The 13,952-nt window shown below is 58.2% G+C and overlaps 1 protein-coding gene across 3 annotated transcripts in view; it reads left to right on the forward strand.

The window, feature by feature from the left end:
• Nucleotides 1–4,037: 4,037 nt before the first annotated feature.
• LOC309886151 (tyrosine-protein phosphatase non-receptor type 11-like) overlaps nucleotides 4,038–13,952 on the forward strand; it is a 37,638-nt gene continuing 27,723 nt past the window's right edge. For 2 of the 3 annotated variants that reach the window (XM_082776739.1, XM_082776740.1), the window contains exon 1: nucleotides 4,038–4,140. In XM_082776739.1, coding sequence (XP_082632865.1) covers nucleotides 4,127–4,140 — 14 coding nt within the window. In that variant the 5' untranslated portion in view covers nucleotides 4,038–4,126. Of the gene's footprint in view, nucleotides 4,141–12,774; nucleotides 12,947–13,952 lie in introns of those variants that run through there. The other variant, XM_082776741.1, reaches the window with a different exon arrangement.

Below are 13,952 nucleotides of genomic sequence, written 5' to 3' on the forward strand. Positions count from 1 at the left end.
CCTGCTTTTTCTTTCCATTTTTTATTTTTTTAATTTAAAGGCTGCATGGGCTCCTTTTCAGAAGTCAGAACCACTCACCTGCAGGACACAAAAGCTGTGCCCAGCACCTCAGCCAGCCCCGTTCTGCGGTTCCCTTTTCAGGGGGCAGGATGATGCTTAGCAAGGCAGGGCTGCTGGTGGTCCTTCCCAGAATTTCTCCTCTTCCCTCCTTCTTCCCATTTTTTTTTTCCCTTTATCTCCTCAGTTATCAATCAAAATCCTCAATTTTCTCAATCGATTCCTCTGGAAATTTTCCTGCCACCCAAGGAAACAAAACCATGGCACCACCTGCCCCCAGCCCACTGAAACCTGGGAGAAATCTGCTTTAACCTGTTGTCATTCCTCTAAAATGGTGGCAAAATGTTAGAGAGGGGATATGTTAGAGGGGATATCGTGCCCCTGGTGAGAAGAGGACACCCGAATTTGTGTGTGTACCTGGGTGTGTGCGTGGCAATCCCACATTTTAAGTGGCTGCTGTATATAGGCTGTGTGGCATCTATATAGGCAGGCCAGGCTAGGGGGGAACATTTTGATCGGGATGTGCAGCAAGCCAGAAGCTGTCCAGGGGTGTTGGATGGGGTGGGAGGATTTGCGAGACCCTCATGTGGTGTTTGGAGCAAGGGGATTGAGCCGGGAGATGCGACCGTGCCAGCTGGAGCTGGAGGTGCAGAGGGAGTTGGGCGCGCACGGAGGAAGCTGCTAATTTTCCACAATGCCACTGAAATGAAGCCAGGGTCACTGCAGGAAAAAAAAAAAAAAAAAAAAGAAAAGAAAAGAAAAAAAATCGAAACAAACATCAAAAAAAAAGAAAAAAAGCCAACGCAAACTCTGTCTGCTTTTGCTGGGGCTTGGAAATGCCTTAAAACAGGACGCCGCGTCCTCGTGGTCGAGCATCTTGAACCAAGGTCAGATTCAGCAGTGCTCCCTAGGGGCCATGCACTTAACTTGGGCTTTATTTTTAATAGCATTTATATCATGTATGTACATAAAAACAAAACAGACATTGAAGTTTGTTTTTTTTTTTCCTTTTTTTTTTTTTTTTTTTTTTTTTTAAATTTCGATGTCCACGTGGCTTCATTTATAGGGTAAATTAATGACCGTTGTGAACTGCTGTATGAATTCTGAAGGGCAATGCACAGTAGAGGAGCAGCATGATATAACCATTACTAACTTGTGTCTTTCGTCAATCACCATGAAATAAAGTTTGAGAACTATTAAAGATGTTTTTAAGGGGCCTGGTGCTTTTTTATTCCTTCCCGTGCGCCCTGCTTGCTCCCTATCCGTGCAGGTGCCTGCTGCGTTTCCTCCATCCTGTCTTCGTGGATGCCACCCAGTGCTCGTAGCCAGAGATTTTGGGGCTTTATCCTCCTCTCACCACCTGATTTTACTCCGTGTCCACCTGTCCGAATACGCCCTAGCTTCTCCTTCCTTGCCACGCATGCTTTTATTCCCTCCAGGGCTGCAATTTCAGCAGGGGTTTGGCACGGCACCGTGCCTGCACGCCCCGAGCGCTGCTCCCGCAGCCCCCCTCTCCCCACCAGCCCTCTCCCCCGGGGTTTTTGCCCTCAGCAAGCTGAGGAGCCCTGGAAAGGCAGCCGCCAGCACGTGTATATGCAAGCAGGATGTGGTTTCAGACATCCCAGCACCCAGGTTCCTGTTCCCAACGGGTCTCGGCGGGGCCTCTCCAGCGCTCGCTCTGCCCCTGGCGCTTTACCACGCCGCGGGGCCAGGAGCTTCAAGGAGCTTCGCCCCATCAGGACCTCGTGGTGATGGGATGTGGGTGTCCGGGTATCCTGCCATTTGGGAGGCCGCTAATTTGGCACAGCGCGTCCTGATACCCGGCGACGACGCACATTTGATCGCCGTCTGCAGCGGCTCCGCAGGAACCGGCTTGTCGGCTCCCGGCGGCAAACAATGGGGCCAGTGTTGGCGCGGCCACGGGGCTTGCACAACTCTCCACCGGGGCCGTGTTGCGCTCCAGATCAGCCTCCTGGTGCCGCGTCTTCTCGACAATGACCTTATTATGCTCCAGCAGGCACGGGCTTGCAAAGTCAGTGCCTCTTTCCCAGGCTCGCCGCCAGCTCGCTGCGGAGCGGGAGGAGAAAAAGCTGGCGTTGTCTCGGCCGGAATGAAAAGCCGAGCTCTGACAGCTGGATGTGTGGCTTCTTTTTTTTTTTTTTTTTTTTTTTAACAACACGCTGGAAAAACCCTTTGTGAGGGGAAAGAGGAAGGAAAGAAGGGGAAGAGCCGCGCTGGGGGCACGCTTGGGCAGGCAGCAGGCGTGACTCAGGGGAATGGTGCGGCCAGGCTTGCTGGCAGCCCCGTGCAGCCTGCTCAGCACCCTCGGGATCACGGCGTGTGCGTGGCAGGCCTGGCAGCCTGGCTCTGCTCTCCTTGGGGGCAAGGGGGCTTGAGGGATGAGAGGGCAGTTGGATTTGGGTGGTCCCGTCCATCCCCAGGGATGCCTTTCCCTGCTCTGCTGCAACACAGCCTGGGATGGCAGCTCCCCAGTTCGCACCGCGTGCTGCCCACCTGCTGAAGCAGCACAAAAAAAAACATCGTGGCGATGCACCTCCACATCTCCAGATTAGGAAACGGGATAATTCGGAGAAAAAATCAGGGCTGCAGTGTTTGTAGGTGGACAGCTTGAACCCTGAACAGGCTCTTCCAGCCTGTGCTGGAGGTCCCTGCGATGCGCAGGTGCCCAGCCGGCCCTGCAGACGAGCACACAAGGCTTCAGGAGGGAATTCCAAAAGATTTTGGGCAGCTCTGGGTGCTCGCCACAGCTTAAATGGGATCTTTAGAAGCTGTCCTCACTGCAAGCACTGAGGCACTCCCCCAGCCTGGGTGCGCGCTCTGTAAATTCAAGACAAGCATCGTGCCTCCCAAGGAGCAGGTGCCTCCGGCGACCACCTGGCAGCAAGAAATGGGGCAGAAAACCTTTTTTTGGGGGATGCAGAGCAGGGAAAGAGCCTGGCTTGCCCCAAAACCTCTCCCAGCCAGACAGTGACCGAGACAGAGCCGGGGATGGAGCAGAGGGGTCACGCAGACAGAGCCGCAGTGTGGATCTCACAATGAGCTCTCAGTGCTGCGAAAGGAGCCCCCGGTCAGACAGAGGGGGGAGAAATGGGGAAGGGGAGGACAGGGCTCCTTGGTATCGGGGTCTGGATTTGCCCCCTGTGCTCCTCGCTGCCCCGGGAGCCATCTGGAGGCACACGGGGCAGGGATGCAGCCCGCTGCCAGCTCCCCGGGTATTCCCCGAATAGCCGCGGAATTCGCTGAGTCTTATTATAGTCAGAAATTGCTATTTTTGCCGCTACAGCCAGGCCGGGCCAGGGGGGAGGTAGCTGGCTGCGTCCTGGTTTTTTTCTCCCTCTGGGACAGCTGGCTTTGTTTTCTCACCCGGCCTTCACAAAAGGTGCCAGATTCAGGGCACGCGTTTGGGGCAATTTCTGCCTTTTCCGTCCGTTTGATGCGAGTCGGTTAAAAACGCCCGAATTTACGTTTCCTACAGCAAAATGAGCTCTGTTTGCACAAACCCTCCCACAAACCCAGCACCCCTGCCCCAGCAGCAGCTTGGGGTCACCACTTCCACCCCCCCACACTTTTGGGACCCCTCCTGGGACCCCCAGGACACCAAAGCAGCCCCCGAGCTGGGGGGCGATGGGGTAACACCGGGGGTCTCCGGATGGTGCCCGGTGCCATTTTTTGGTGCTTTTTCTTTTCCTTTTGGCTTTGTATTCATTTTTTTCAGGGGTTTTCAGAGCCAAAACCGGGCTGCGAGGAGGAACCGGAGGCCAGGAGTGGACTGGAGGCTGGATGAGAGGAGGCTGCGCCCCCCGACGGGACACCCCGGGGGTACCCAAATTTACCCCGGGGGTGCCCAAATCGCCCCCGGGGGTACCCAAATTGCCTTCGGGGGTGTCTCTCCGTGTCCCCCCCACTATGTTAGGGGCGGGGCAGAGGGCGGGGATTCCCCTACGTCACTGGGAGGGGTTTCCCCGGAGCCCGGCCGCCCCGCCGGGGTGCGGCGGCGGCAGCAGCGCGGTGCGGAGCGGGGCTGAGCCGTGCCGAGCCGTGCCGAGCCATGACCTCCCGCAGGTAAGGGGCTGGGGGCCACCTCCACGACCCCCCCCCGGCACCCCCCGGTGCCTCTCCGGCTCCCCACGCCTGGGTCCCCTCCGCGCGCGGCTCCCCACGGGTGCGTGCCCACGCGTTTGGGGAGGCGAGCAAAGGAAATTTGGGGGGGGAGGAGGTGAAGCTGGGTCCCATACCCCCCCAAATCCTTGTTCTCCCCCCCCAAATCCTTTTTCTCCCCCCTTTCTGCTTCCCCCAGCCCCGCGCCTGCTTTGCGGAAGAGCTCCCTGAGCCTGCCCCCAAGCACCTGGTGATGCTCTACCTGCCCCTGTGCCCCCAAAAAAACACGGAGTGGGGGGTCCCCAGGGGGCCCCAACTTGATAGGAGCAGCTTTGTGGGGTGCGGGAGCAGGGTGAGGTGCTTTGGTGCCTCTGGCGAGGTGCTGGTGCCTCCCCCAGCTTCTGTTTTGTGGCTTCAGCCCCTTTCCCATGGTGGCAGCCGGAGCCTGGGGGACTTGGGGACATCGTCCCTTCCCTGGGGTGGCTCCAGGAGGAGAAGGCAGCTGCCTGGTGGTGTCCCCAGAGCAGGTTTGGGGTTTGGGAGCTGACGGGTGGGTGCTTCAGGCTGAGAAATGGGATGGGTCACAGGGCAGAGGGCTCCTTTGGTGCTGGTACAGGACAGGGCATGGGCCCTCTGGAGCACACAGCACCTCCAGATCCTGCTCACGGGCACTCCTGCAGTGCCACCGCTGAGGGTTTGTGGGGTTTTGGGGTCTCTCTGCCATGCAGCACTCGCTGTGTCCCCTGCACAACAGGTCTTCTGCGAGCATCTGTGGCTCAAAGCACCCAGAAGTTTAGGAGGAGGCCGGGCTCATCAGTTTTTCCCCTATGTAAAACGCACGCTGATGGGTGATGGAACATAAAGCTGGGGCTCGGGGCCCCTGGATTTCCTTTTGGTAGCGCTCTCCGTGCCCACAGGCAAGTCAATATTTGCCTGCGGTGCCTCTACCCTGCTCGCTCCACCCTCCAGGCCAGCGGGCTGCTTACAGGAGCCCCAAAAAAACCCTGTCCAGTTATAGGGTTTGGTGCGGAGAGGCTTTGTGCCGGGGGCTGGCCTAAAATGCAGGGTGCCCGCTTGTTCGGGATGGCATCTCCCCCTTCTGCCTGCCTCCTGGTCGAGCCCAGCTGCACCCACCGGGCTCAGCACCTGCCCTAAACATCCCCGTGGCCGTGCCCATGGGGTGGGTGCTGTGGGGTGCGCGGCCAGGTTTTGGAGAGGGGCTGCTGGCACCAGGGAGGCTGGTGCTGAGCGCTGGGTGCTGCTTCCCAGCTCCCCTCCCTGCACGGGAGCGCATCCAAGGGGGGGACCAGGTGGAGGTGCGGCGCCTCCCTGGCTGAAGGAACGGCTTTACCCCCAGGATGGTGCCCACGCGTGCCAAATCTTTTCGGGGAGGCCACGCGGAGGGCGAAACAAACCCATTTCTGGGTGCTCAGCCCATCTGGGAAGCCGCCCTGGCAGCCGTGCCAAGGGCTGGGAGCCGCTGCTCGCTCTCCCCGTGCTGGGCCTGGCCGGGGAGGCGGTGATGAAACGTCGGGGCACGTGGGTGACACGAGGGAGAACCGAGCCCTGCTGCGGGGAGAACGAGCTGCTTGCCGTCAGCCTAAACCACAGAGCTGTCGCAAACCCCGCTCCGAGCTGCTGCCAGGGCCCGGCTGTGTTGGTTCTCAAAGCCTGAGCAGACGACAACCCCTTTCTGTCCCCTTCCTGGCTTTGCTGGCACGGGGTGCAGCGGGGTTTGGAGGTCAGAAGCCCCTGGCCTTTGGGGCAGGCTTTTTCTTCCCAGTCAGGTTCCCTGGGACGCTGTGGCTCACTCTGACATCTCGGGTTGCTCGTTGCTATTAACAAAGCAGGGCTGGCAGCTCAGGGTTGGCCACGACGCCATCCTGTGCGCATCCTCCAGGGTGGTGCTGTGCGGTCCCCGTGCCCGTGGTGGCCACGTTTCTGAGCATCTGAGGCACCCAACGCGCTCAGCTCTGCCCCGAAACCAGGGGCAGGGTTTGGGGCCACGGTGGCCCCACAGTGGCCAGGATCAGGTGTTTGGGGATCCCTGGGAGGGAGAATCGAAGCAGGTGACTCTATGGGCGACCTCGGATGTGCCCCCTCGTTGTCTTCCTTGTGAGCCATCCATCTGCATCCCACCAGGCTGTGCCAGCAGCATCCCCCTGCAGCCCTGAGATGCCTCAGCTGAGCCCGGGGACTTTTGTGCAAGGGAAATTGCACAAAATGTGTACGAAGCCTGCCAGGACGGGAAGGCGAGGGGTGGGAGATGCTGAGCCAGCAGAAGTCACAATTCAGCTACGAGCTCCCAGTCCGCTGTTTATTTCCAGATAGGGCAAGTGCATTACTGCGGGTCACGAAATGCATAAATACACCACTTCTGCCCTTCTCCAGGGAGGGAACGAGAACGGTTAATGGCCCAGCTCGGAGCAGGAAAGCTAACCTTGCCAGAGAGAGGGCTTTGGATCGGGCCCTCGGTGATTTTTCCAGCATCCTATGGTTTCCCCCAAGGCAGCGAGCTGCTCTTGTTATGGTCCCAAGACAAATGAAGCGCTCTCGACCCTGGAACACGTTTCTGGGATGCAGCTGTATCTCTTTTGAGAGCTGCCAAGCAGAATTCCTCGCCGTCTGCAGCGGCAGTCGAAGGCAAGGCGCACGGGAGGGGAAGCCAGCCTCGCAGCGCCGCGCGCAGGGCGAGTTTCCTTTGTGGCTGGGTGGTGCCGGAGCTGCTGGCCGCTTCTTCCAGCAGGGTTTGCTTTATTCGGCTTCCTGGGAGATGGTTCTTCTCGGGAATCGAATGAATCAGAGCCCTGCAGAGCCGCGAGGGATCCCAGGTGTGCAGTGTGGGTCTGCGGAAAGGGAACCGCTCGGTGCCACTGGCGCTGCCGGCACCAGCTGGAGATGCTCCTTGGTGCCAAAACCCACTGAAAAGCCACCAAAAAAGCACCAGGGCTGGCCAAAGGGCTCCTCCATCCCTGGTGCCGATCACCTTTGCCTCCCCGTGAGCAACCCACCAGCCCAGCCCCTTTTTAGGCTGCACCCATGGGTGCAGAGCTGCAGCCGAGGGGTGCCTTTCTGGGGCTCGCCCTCCTCCTGTGCGCTGTAGGTGCCCTTTGACTCCCAAAAAGGCTTGCTAAAATCCAATTTCCCAAATGCTGATTTCCCCCAGAAATCTGATTTCCCAAATTCGGGTTCCCTCCCCACCCTAGGGGCCTAATGGAGCCAAAACCCAAACAACCCCACACCATCTGGTCCCCAAAAAAACCCCCTACACTCTGGGATGCGTATGGAGAGAAGCACCCTGAAGGCTGCCGTCCTTTAGGCATCACTTTAAATCCTTTCCTTTGATTTTCCCTGCAGTAGGAATTGCTTTTTTCTGTTGTTTTCTCGCTGCCGTGACCGTGACCGAAGGCGGGGGCTCGGGCAGGGCTGCACTTGCTGCCCCGCGGGATGCGCGCCGGGGAGGGATGGAAAGTGGCTCCCGCAGCCCTGCACCGTTCCAGGAAACGTGCGTAGGACGGGGCTTAATCAGATTACGGGGCTGCTGTGTTTGCAGGCTTCCTGCGTGAGTCTGAAGGGAAGAAGGAAATTCTTCGCATTAAACCGAGCTGGAAATCGGGAACTGTGCGTTTCCTGTACATGCAATTTTTTTTTTAATTTTATGCAAGCGGCTCACGCTGCTGCTTGTAGCAGGAGTGCTCTGCAAAGACCTCTGCCTGCTCGTGGTGGCCGAGGGGGATGTTTGGAGGAGATGTGTGCTGCGGGGTCTCCTGCTGGCCTTCTGGAGCTGCTGCTCTCCTGCAGCAGGAGCTGTCGCAGGTGTCCCGTGCAGCCCCCACGTGCAAAGGGCACCGCTGGGGTCCAGTTGTGGGATCCCCCAGGTGGGCTGGGGGGTCGTGAGTGTTGGGTTCTGGGTCCCAGGGGATTTCCTGGGGATTTTCCTGGTGTTTGGGTAAGCTGTGGATGAGCCTCACCTCCTGCGACATCGCCTTCGAAATGCCCTCGTGTGCCAGGCCCCTGGGCCATCCGTGGCCACAGCAGGAGCGCGCGTGCCCGGGGCGAATCACAGCAGCTCCCCGTGCAACAGCTTGGGGCTGGGGCAGCCTCAGGGCGAGCAGAAATTACATTTATCTCCCTCATTGCAGGGATGGCGGGGGGGAGAAAGGGTGAGCTGAGCTTGCTCGAAGGCGCAGGGGCTCACTGCGCCTGCCCTGATTGTGTTATCAGGTGAGGAGCCGGCCTCTCTGCAAGCGTCTGCTGGAGGCTTTCTGGTGCCCAGCCCCTGCTGGCTCTGCCTTGCTGGCTCTTATCTCCCCGAGGAAGAAGCAGGCTGCTCTGTGAGCTGTTTGGTGGCCTGGGAGAAAAGACACCAGGCCAGGTACCAGTGGAGAGGTGTCCCCATCGGTGTGCGCCTCCATCCGTGCGCTCCCTCTCCCGCACGGCGAGGGGTTTGTGCAGCTGCCCAGCCTCTTGGGAGCTCAGCAGGCATGGTTGTGGCTTCCCCCTGCGCTCCAGGCACCTCCATGCCCCTCTTCGTGTCATCTGTTGGAGAAGATATCGGTGCTGCTGCTGCGTGAGGGCCCTTCGTGCAACCCAATCCGTTCCTCGTTCCTATCAGGCTCGCCCAGATCCTGCCTGTGACCTTGGGGTGTAAGGTCTGGAAATTGCTTACATTCCCAGTGTCCGGTCATCACGCCGCTAGCACAGTGCTGTGACTCCGTTTAGCAGCCCACCCGCCTCCCCAGGCTGCTCCAGCAGTGGTTTTTCACTTAAATTTCAACCTTGCCATAGCCCCCAGAGCCCCTCCTGGTCCTGGCCCCGCTGCCTACGGGGTCCCCTTTGGTGCCCGGCTGCGAGCTGCAGTTTGCATCTGTGGTGCCAAAGCAAACGTGGCTTTTTCTTTTTTCTTTTTTTTTTCTTTTTTCCTTCCTCTCTCCAAAACAATGTGCTTGGAAGTTCCCTTTTTGGTTCGGGCTGAGGTTCCAGTTGGCTTTCAAGGGAACTGCCGTGCCCCGGATGCTTTAACCCAGCGCGTTTTCATGGATATGGGCAAGAAGATGGGAATGTGCAGCTCCCCTCTGCTCCAACGAGATTTTAAATATTTAAAAAAAGTATTTATTTTACAAAATGGATGGGTTCTAGCTGGGGAAACATCGGGAGGAGTGCGCGTGGTGGCACGAGGCGCTGGGCAGTGCCACCTCCGCCAGCTGCCATCTCCAAGGGACCCGTGGCCCTGCAACCACTGCCCTGTGGCCACCTCCAGCTCTTTTTTTTTTTTTTTTGTGTCCCCACCAGAGCTGTCACACCGGGCGCATGTGACAAAGGGAAGCGGGGACAGCTGGGGCAGCCTGAGGGAGCTGTGGGTGCTTGGCACGGGCACGGAACAGCCCTTCCCTCGGGACATGCCGCCTGCCCGCAGGGGTGTCAGGAGGGTGGGACGCCTGACAGCACAAGATTTGGTTTCACAACAACCGAAAATCCCCCTTCACGCCATTCCAGCAGCATCTCTTCCATGTAAGGGAGATGCCGGGGCTATCTTTGGCCTTGGATTTCTTGTATTATTATTATTACAAATTTTATTTTTGTCTTTATTTCTCTCCCCCCCCACCACCACCACCTCCTTCCTCCCACCCTCCTGAAATATTTCCATCGGTCTCCTCTCTAAGAAGTGTAACAAGCCCTGCCACTGATTAAATTCTAAATATAGCCCTGGTATTTTTATTTTTTTTTATTTTTTTTTTTCTCCCTCCGATTCTTCGTGATGTATCTAGGTAAAAAATAGCCTTGGCAACTCTTCAAAGGGGACGTGGGCCTGTTACGGGCTATATTTTTGTCTTGTCACCCTGCCCGTAGCTCCAAAATAGCCCCCCTCGGTTTTAATTAGCTCGCTGGGTTATATAATCCTGCAAGCTGAGGATTTCTGGGCTCAGCAGGCCCGCACGTGATGCCCTGGGCTCTGGCAGGGCGGTGGGGACGGCACCGCGGGACCCTCCCGGTGCCACCTGGGGCAGCCACGGTGCTGTAGGTCACCCTGTGCCCCCGGGTTCTGCTCTTCCCTGTTTCTTTTTCTCTTCTTTATTGCCTTTATCTCCTCGTTTTGTCCTGCTTGGGGAGCGAGGAGCCAGCTGAGTGGGGAAGGGGTCTGGGGAAATGAACCCACCCCGAGCTGCTCGGCCGGCTGCGTTGCCTTGGGGCTGGTTTTGGGTTTCTTCTGCTCCTGGGGGAATGGCTCAGGGTGTTCCTGGCAGCATCCTGACAGTAAATCTTGTGCTCCTGGTGGAATGGAGGACGTTTGTCTTCCCATAGCCCAGGTTTGAGGGTTTAAGCTTAGGAAAACATCCTAATTTCATCGTCCACCAGGGGAGGTGGCTCTGCGCTGTGCCCAATCTCCAGCCCTGCCACTGCAGCTTTGCTCGGCCCCAGAATTCACGTGCTTTGAGGATGGCCATGCTTGGGCTTTGTGTGAGGAACCCCAATTGCATCCAGGTTTACAATGACCCCATTGATCCAGCGTGGGGCAATCCAGAGGCCACCAGCTCCTTGGAGGAGAGGGCTCACCCGGCGCAGCGTGGCTCATCCCGAGCCTCTCTTCACCCACCCCTTTTAGACCACGAGGAGCGGGTCCCGCGAGGGAGCAAAGCTTTCAAAAGCTTTGCAGCCACCAGATGGAGCAAAGGAACTTAAAACAGCCCCAGCTGAGGTTTTGGCCAGGGTCTGCCACTGGGCAGGGAGGTGTCCCCAGCGCCGTGCGGGCACTGGTGGCACCCAGCGCCTTGCCGGGCTCTGTGCTGGTTCCAAACCCCTCCTGGGAAGCAGGGCTTGGGATGAGCCTGGCGAGAGGGCAGGATTTTGGAGCTGGGTGGGCGTTGCAAGCCCGTTCCCTGCCCGCTGGCCATGCGGATGGCAGCTCCTTGCGCCCTAGTGCGTCTTTAGCAGGGTTTTTTTCGCCCGTGCGAGAGGAGCCGTGCTGCAGCAGCGATGCCACCACCAGGCTCACCCCACCCCACCCCACCCCACCTCACCTCCTGCCGTCACCCACGGCTCGGAGTGGGGTTTCGGTCCTGTTCTTGTGGGGGCTGGCGTCAGAACTGGGTGCTTCAGCGCTGCTGCTGCAGCAGCGGAAACTTTGGGTGCTGTCGTTTCGCTGTTCAAAGCGGGGAGGAACTGGCGTGCTTCAAGGAGGGCAGTTCGGGAGGGAGGTGCAGTTTTGGAGGGGTCGGGTAGATTTTTGGCGTCCCGTCTGATCCCTGGGGTGCAGCGGGTCTGGGATTTGAAGGGGGTGGACTCGGGTGCGAGGTTGGGTGAGGACAGAGAAAAGAGCCCCGCTGGTGGTTTATCCAACCACGTTTGGACAAGACCTACTGTGGAAAAGGACTTCCACGGAAGGCTAATACAACAAAACCTATTTTTTTTCGCCCCTTTTCACAGCTTTTATCTCCAGCATCTCTGATTCCTGCCCATCGCTGGGGGTGGTGTTATGGAAGGAGGGAAGTGCCGTGCGTTATAAAGCACCGGCTGGCCTGGGGGCGCAGGTCCTGATCCAGTGCCACGTCTCCAATGCCCTGGGCTGGGAGGTTGAGCTCTCCACCTCCTGCTGGGCCCAGCTAGGTCCTTTGGGTGCAATCCCACACGGCTGGGGGTGATCCCAGCCCTGCCTGGCATTTCCTCCTCTGCCACCCCCCCCAGGGCTGGGCTGGAGCGCTGCGGTTGGGGCTGTTGTCATCCCCATCTCCTCCGTGCCCCAGCTGCTCTGCTGGCACATGAAGGGCTAGCCACAAAGCAGCCCTAATTGTGCTGAGTGGCTGTAGGATAATGGGCTCAAGGCTCAGGCAGAGGCGGCCGTGCTCCTGGATGTTTAATGCCTCCATGGATGTGTGTTTAGTTGGTTGCCTGCCCGCAGGATAGCTGAGGTCTTGTTTCTCCTGCCCTAGGAAGCTGGTAATGGAAGGATGCTGAGGATGTGGGCAGGGGAAGGGTTTTGTCCTGCCGTGCAGTGTGTAGGGCTGTCGTGGTCCTCGTCCTGCAGAAATCCCTTTTACAAGGTCTCCAGCCCGGGTGCCTCGGGGTCAACCCCACCTTGCGAATCCCACCTTGGATGGCAGAGGAACCGGGTCAGGGACGGCTTCTTAAGCTTAAATTCGAAATCCCCCAAATCAACAGATGCCTGGGGACATCTGAACGTCCTGAGACCCTTGTTCCTCTTGAGGGTGTGTGGCAGCCCCATCCCTGGCAGGATCAGCCCCCGTTTCTGAGTCGTGCAGAGCCACTCGGTGCCAGGGCAGAAATCTCCTGCAGGAGGAAGATATAATGGGGTGAGGGGGTGTTGTCCACATACAGGACCTCCAAGGGATGCCACTTTGCCCGTTACCCTCCCTTTTTGCTCTCTTTCCCTGCCGTTTGGGCTGCCCCCCAGCCGACACACCCCATGCGCGTGGTGCTCGCCCTCCCAGTCCCCACCAAAACCCAGCTCACAGCTGCCGGGCTGGTGCCGATAAGAGGAGGAGATGACTTCCTTTTCTTCTCTCCTCCCCCTCTCCCGTCCAGAACAAGCTTTTTTTTTTTTTTTTTTTTTGGGTAAATAACTCGCTGTCACTTCTTCGCTCCGCCACCTCGGCCAGCCCCGCGGGGGATGCTGGAGGCTGGGACGTCCTAACCAAGCCGTCCCCACCTCCCGTACCCCGCGACCCTTTTGGCCTTTTCGAGCTCTCCTGCGGTTTCTGGGGACCGAGGAAATCTCTCCGCGGGGCCAGGAGCCTTGGCCAGGGATGGTGAGGTAGGATGTCTGCTCTGCGTGCTTCTGTTTCTTTCGGAGATGGGAAATCTGAGTGGGAGCAAGGCGACGGGGACGCGGCGTGGAGGTCGTCTGCAGCGCTTCGGTCGCAAGAAAACCTCTGGTTCTGTGTGAAGCTACTAACAAAAGCGTGGGCACGGTGATTAACAGGGCTCGTTAGCTGGCAAGGTCTCTGCAGCCGTGTAAGATTCTCCACTGGAAATTACCCCTCGTCACTCGGGTGCTGGTGGCTTTCTCCTCGTGCTGGCTCCAGCGCCGCGCGAGCAGTTTCATGAGCGTGATCACCGCAATTATTAACAGGGCTCGCTGATAAGGCTGGCGGTGCCCGGGAGAGGTTACCCCAGCGAGCAGGAGGTTATTTCGGGGTTGTTATTAGATCTGTATCGTGTATTGCATTGTGAGCAAGGCTGCCTGGATGCTTGCTCGCTTATCTCTTGGTGCGCCGTGCCTTTGGGTGCTGCCGGCCACCTTGCCGGCACGGGGGCACCGGGCTTCCAGGGGGGCTGGGCACCTCTGGCTGAATTTTGTGGTTATAAAACAAGCAAAATTTAGAGAGAAGGGCGTCTTGTGGAGCAGGGAGGGGTTGTTCAAGGCATATGAGACATGGAAGGCTCTGGGTAGGGGTGTGAAATGGTCCCTTGGCCGGAGCATCCCGAGGCTTTCCTCCAGCCCCCTCGCCCACCTGGTGCCACTCACTGATTTCTCAGCTTCTCCTCTCTGCCCTGGGTGTGTTCTGCTCCGCTGGGTCACAGCGAAGAGCTAAACAAACTTTTTCCTGCTCCGGGAGGAAGGCTGTCACTCAGACAGCAGCTGGGCTGGTTTCGTTGCTGGCTGGTGAGATAGAGCTGTGTATTTTTAATGCCCCAACAGTCTGGCAGGTGGGCCTGCAATTTAATTTTAGCTCGCTTTGTGAGAACGAAAACATCTGCAATGGGCAGGCCAGGAAACTTCCATGAACGGGGGAAGCTCAAGCAATATTTCTCCTCCT

The sequence above is a fragment of the Aythya marila genome, assembly GCF_965140915.1.
Source record: "Aythya marila genome assembly, chromosome: 21".
In the NCBI taxonomy this organism is placed as follows: Eukaryota; Metazoa; Chordata; class Aves; order Anseriformes; family Anatidae; genus Aythya; species Aythya marila.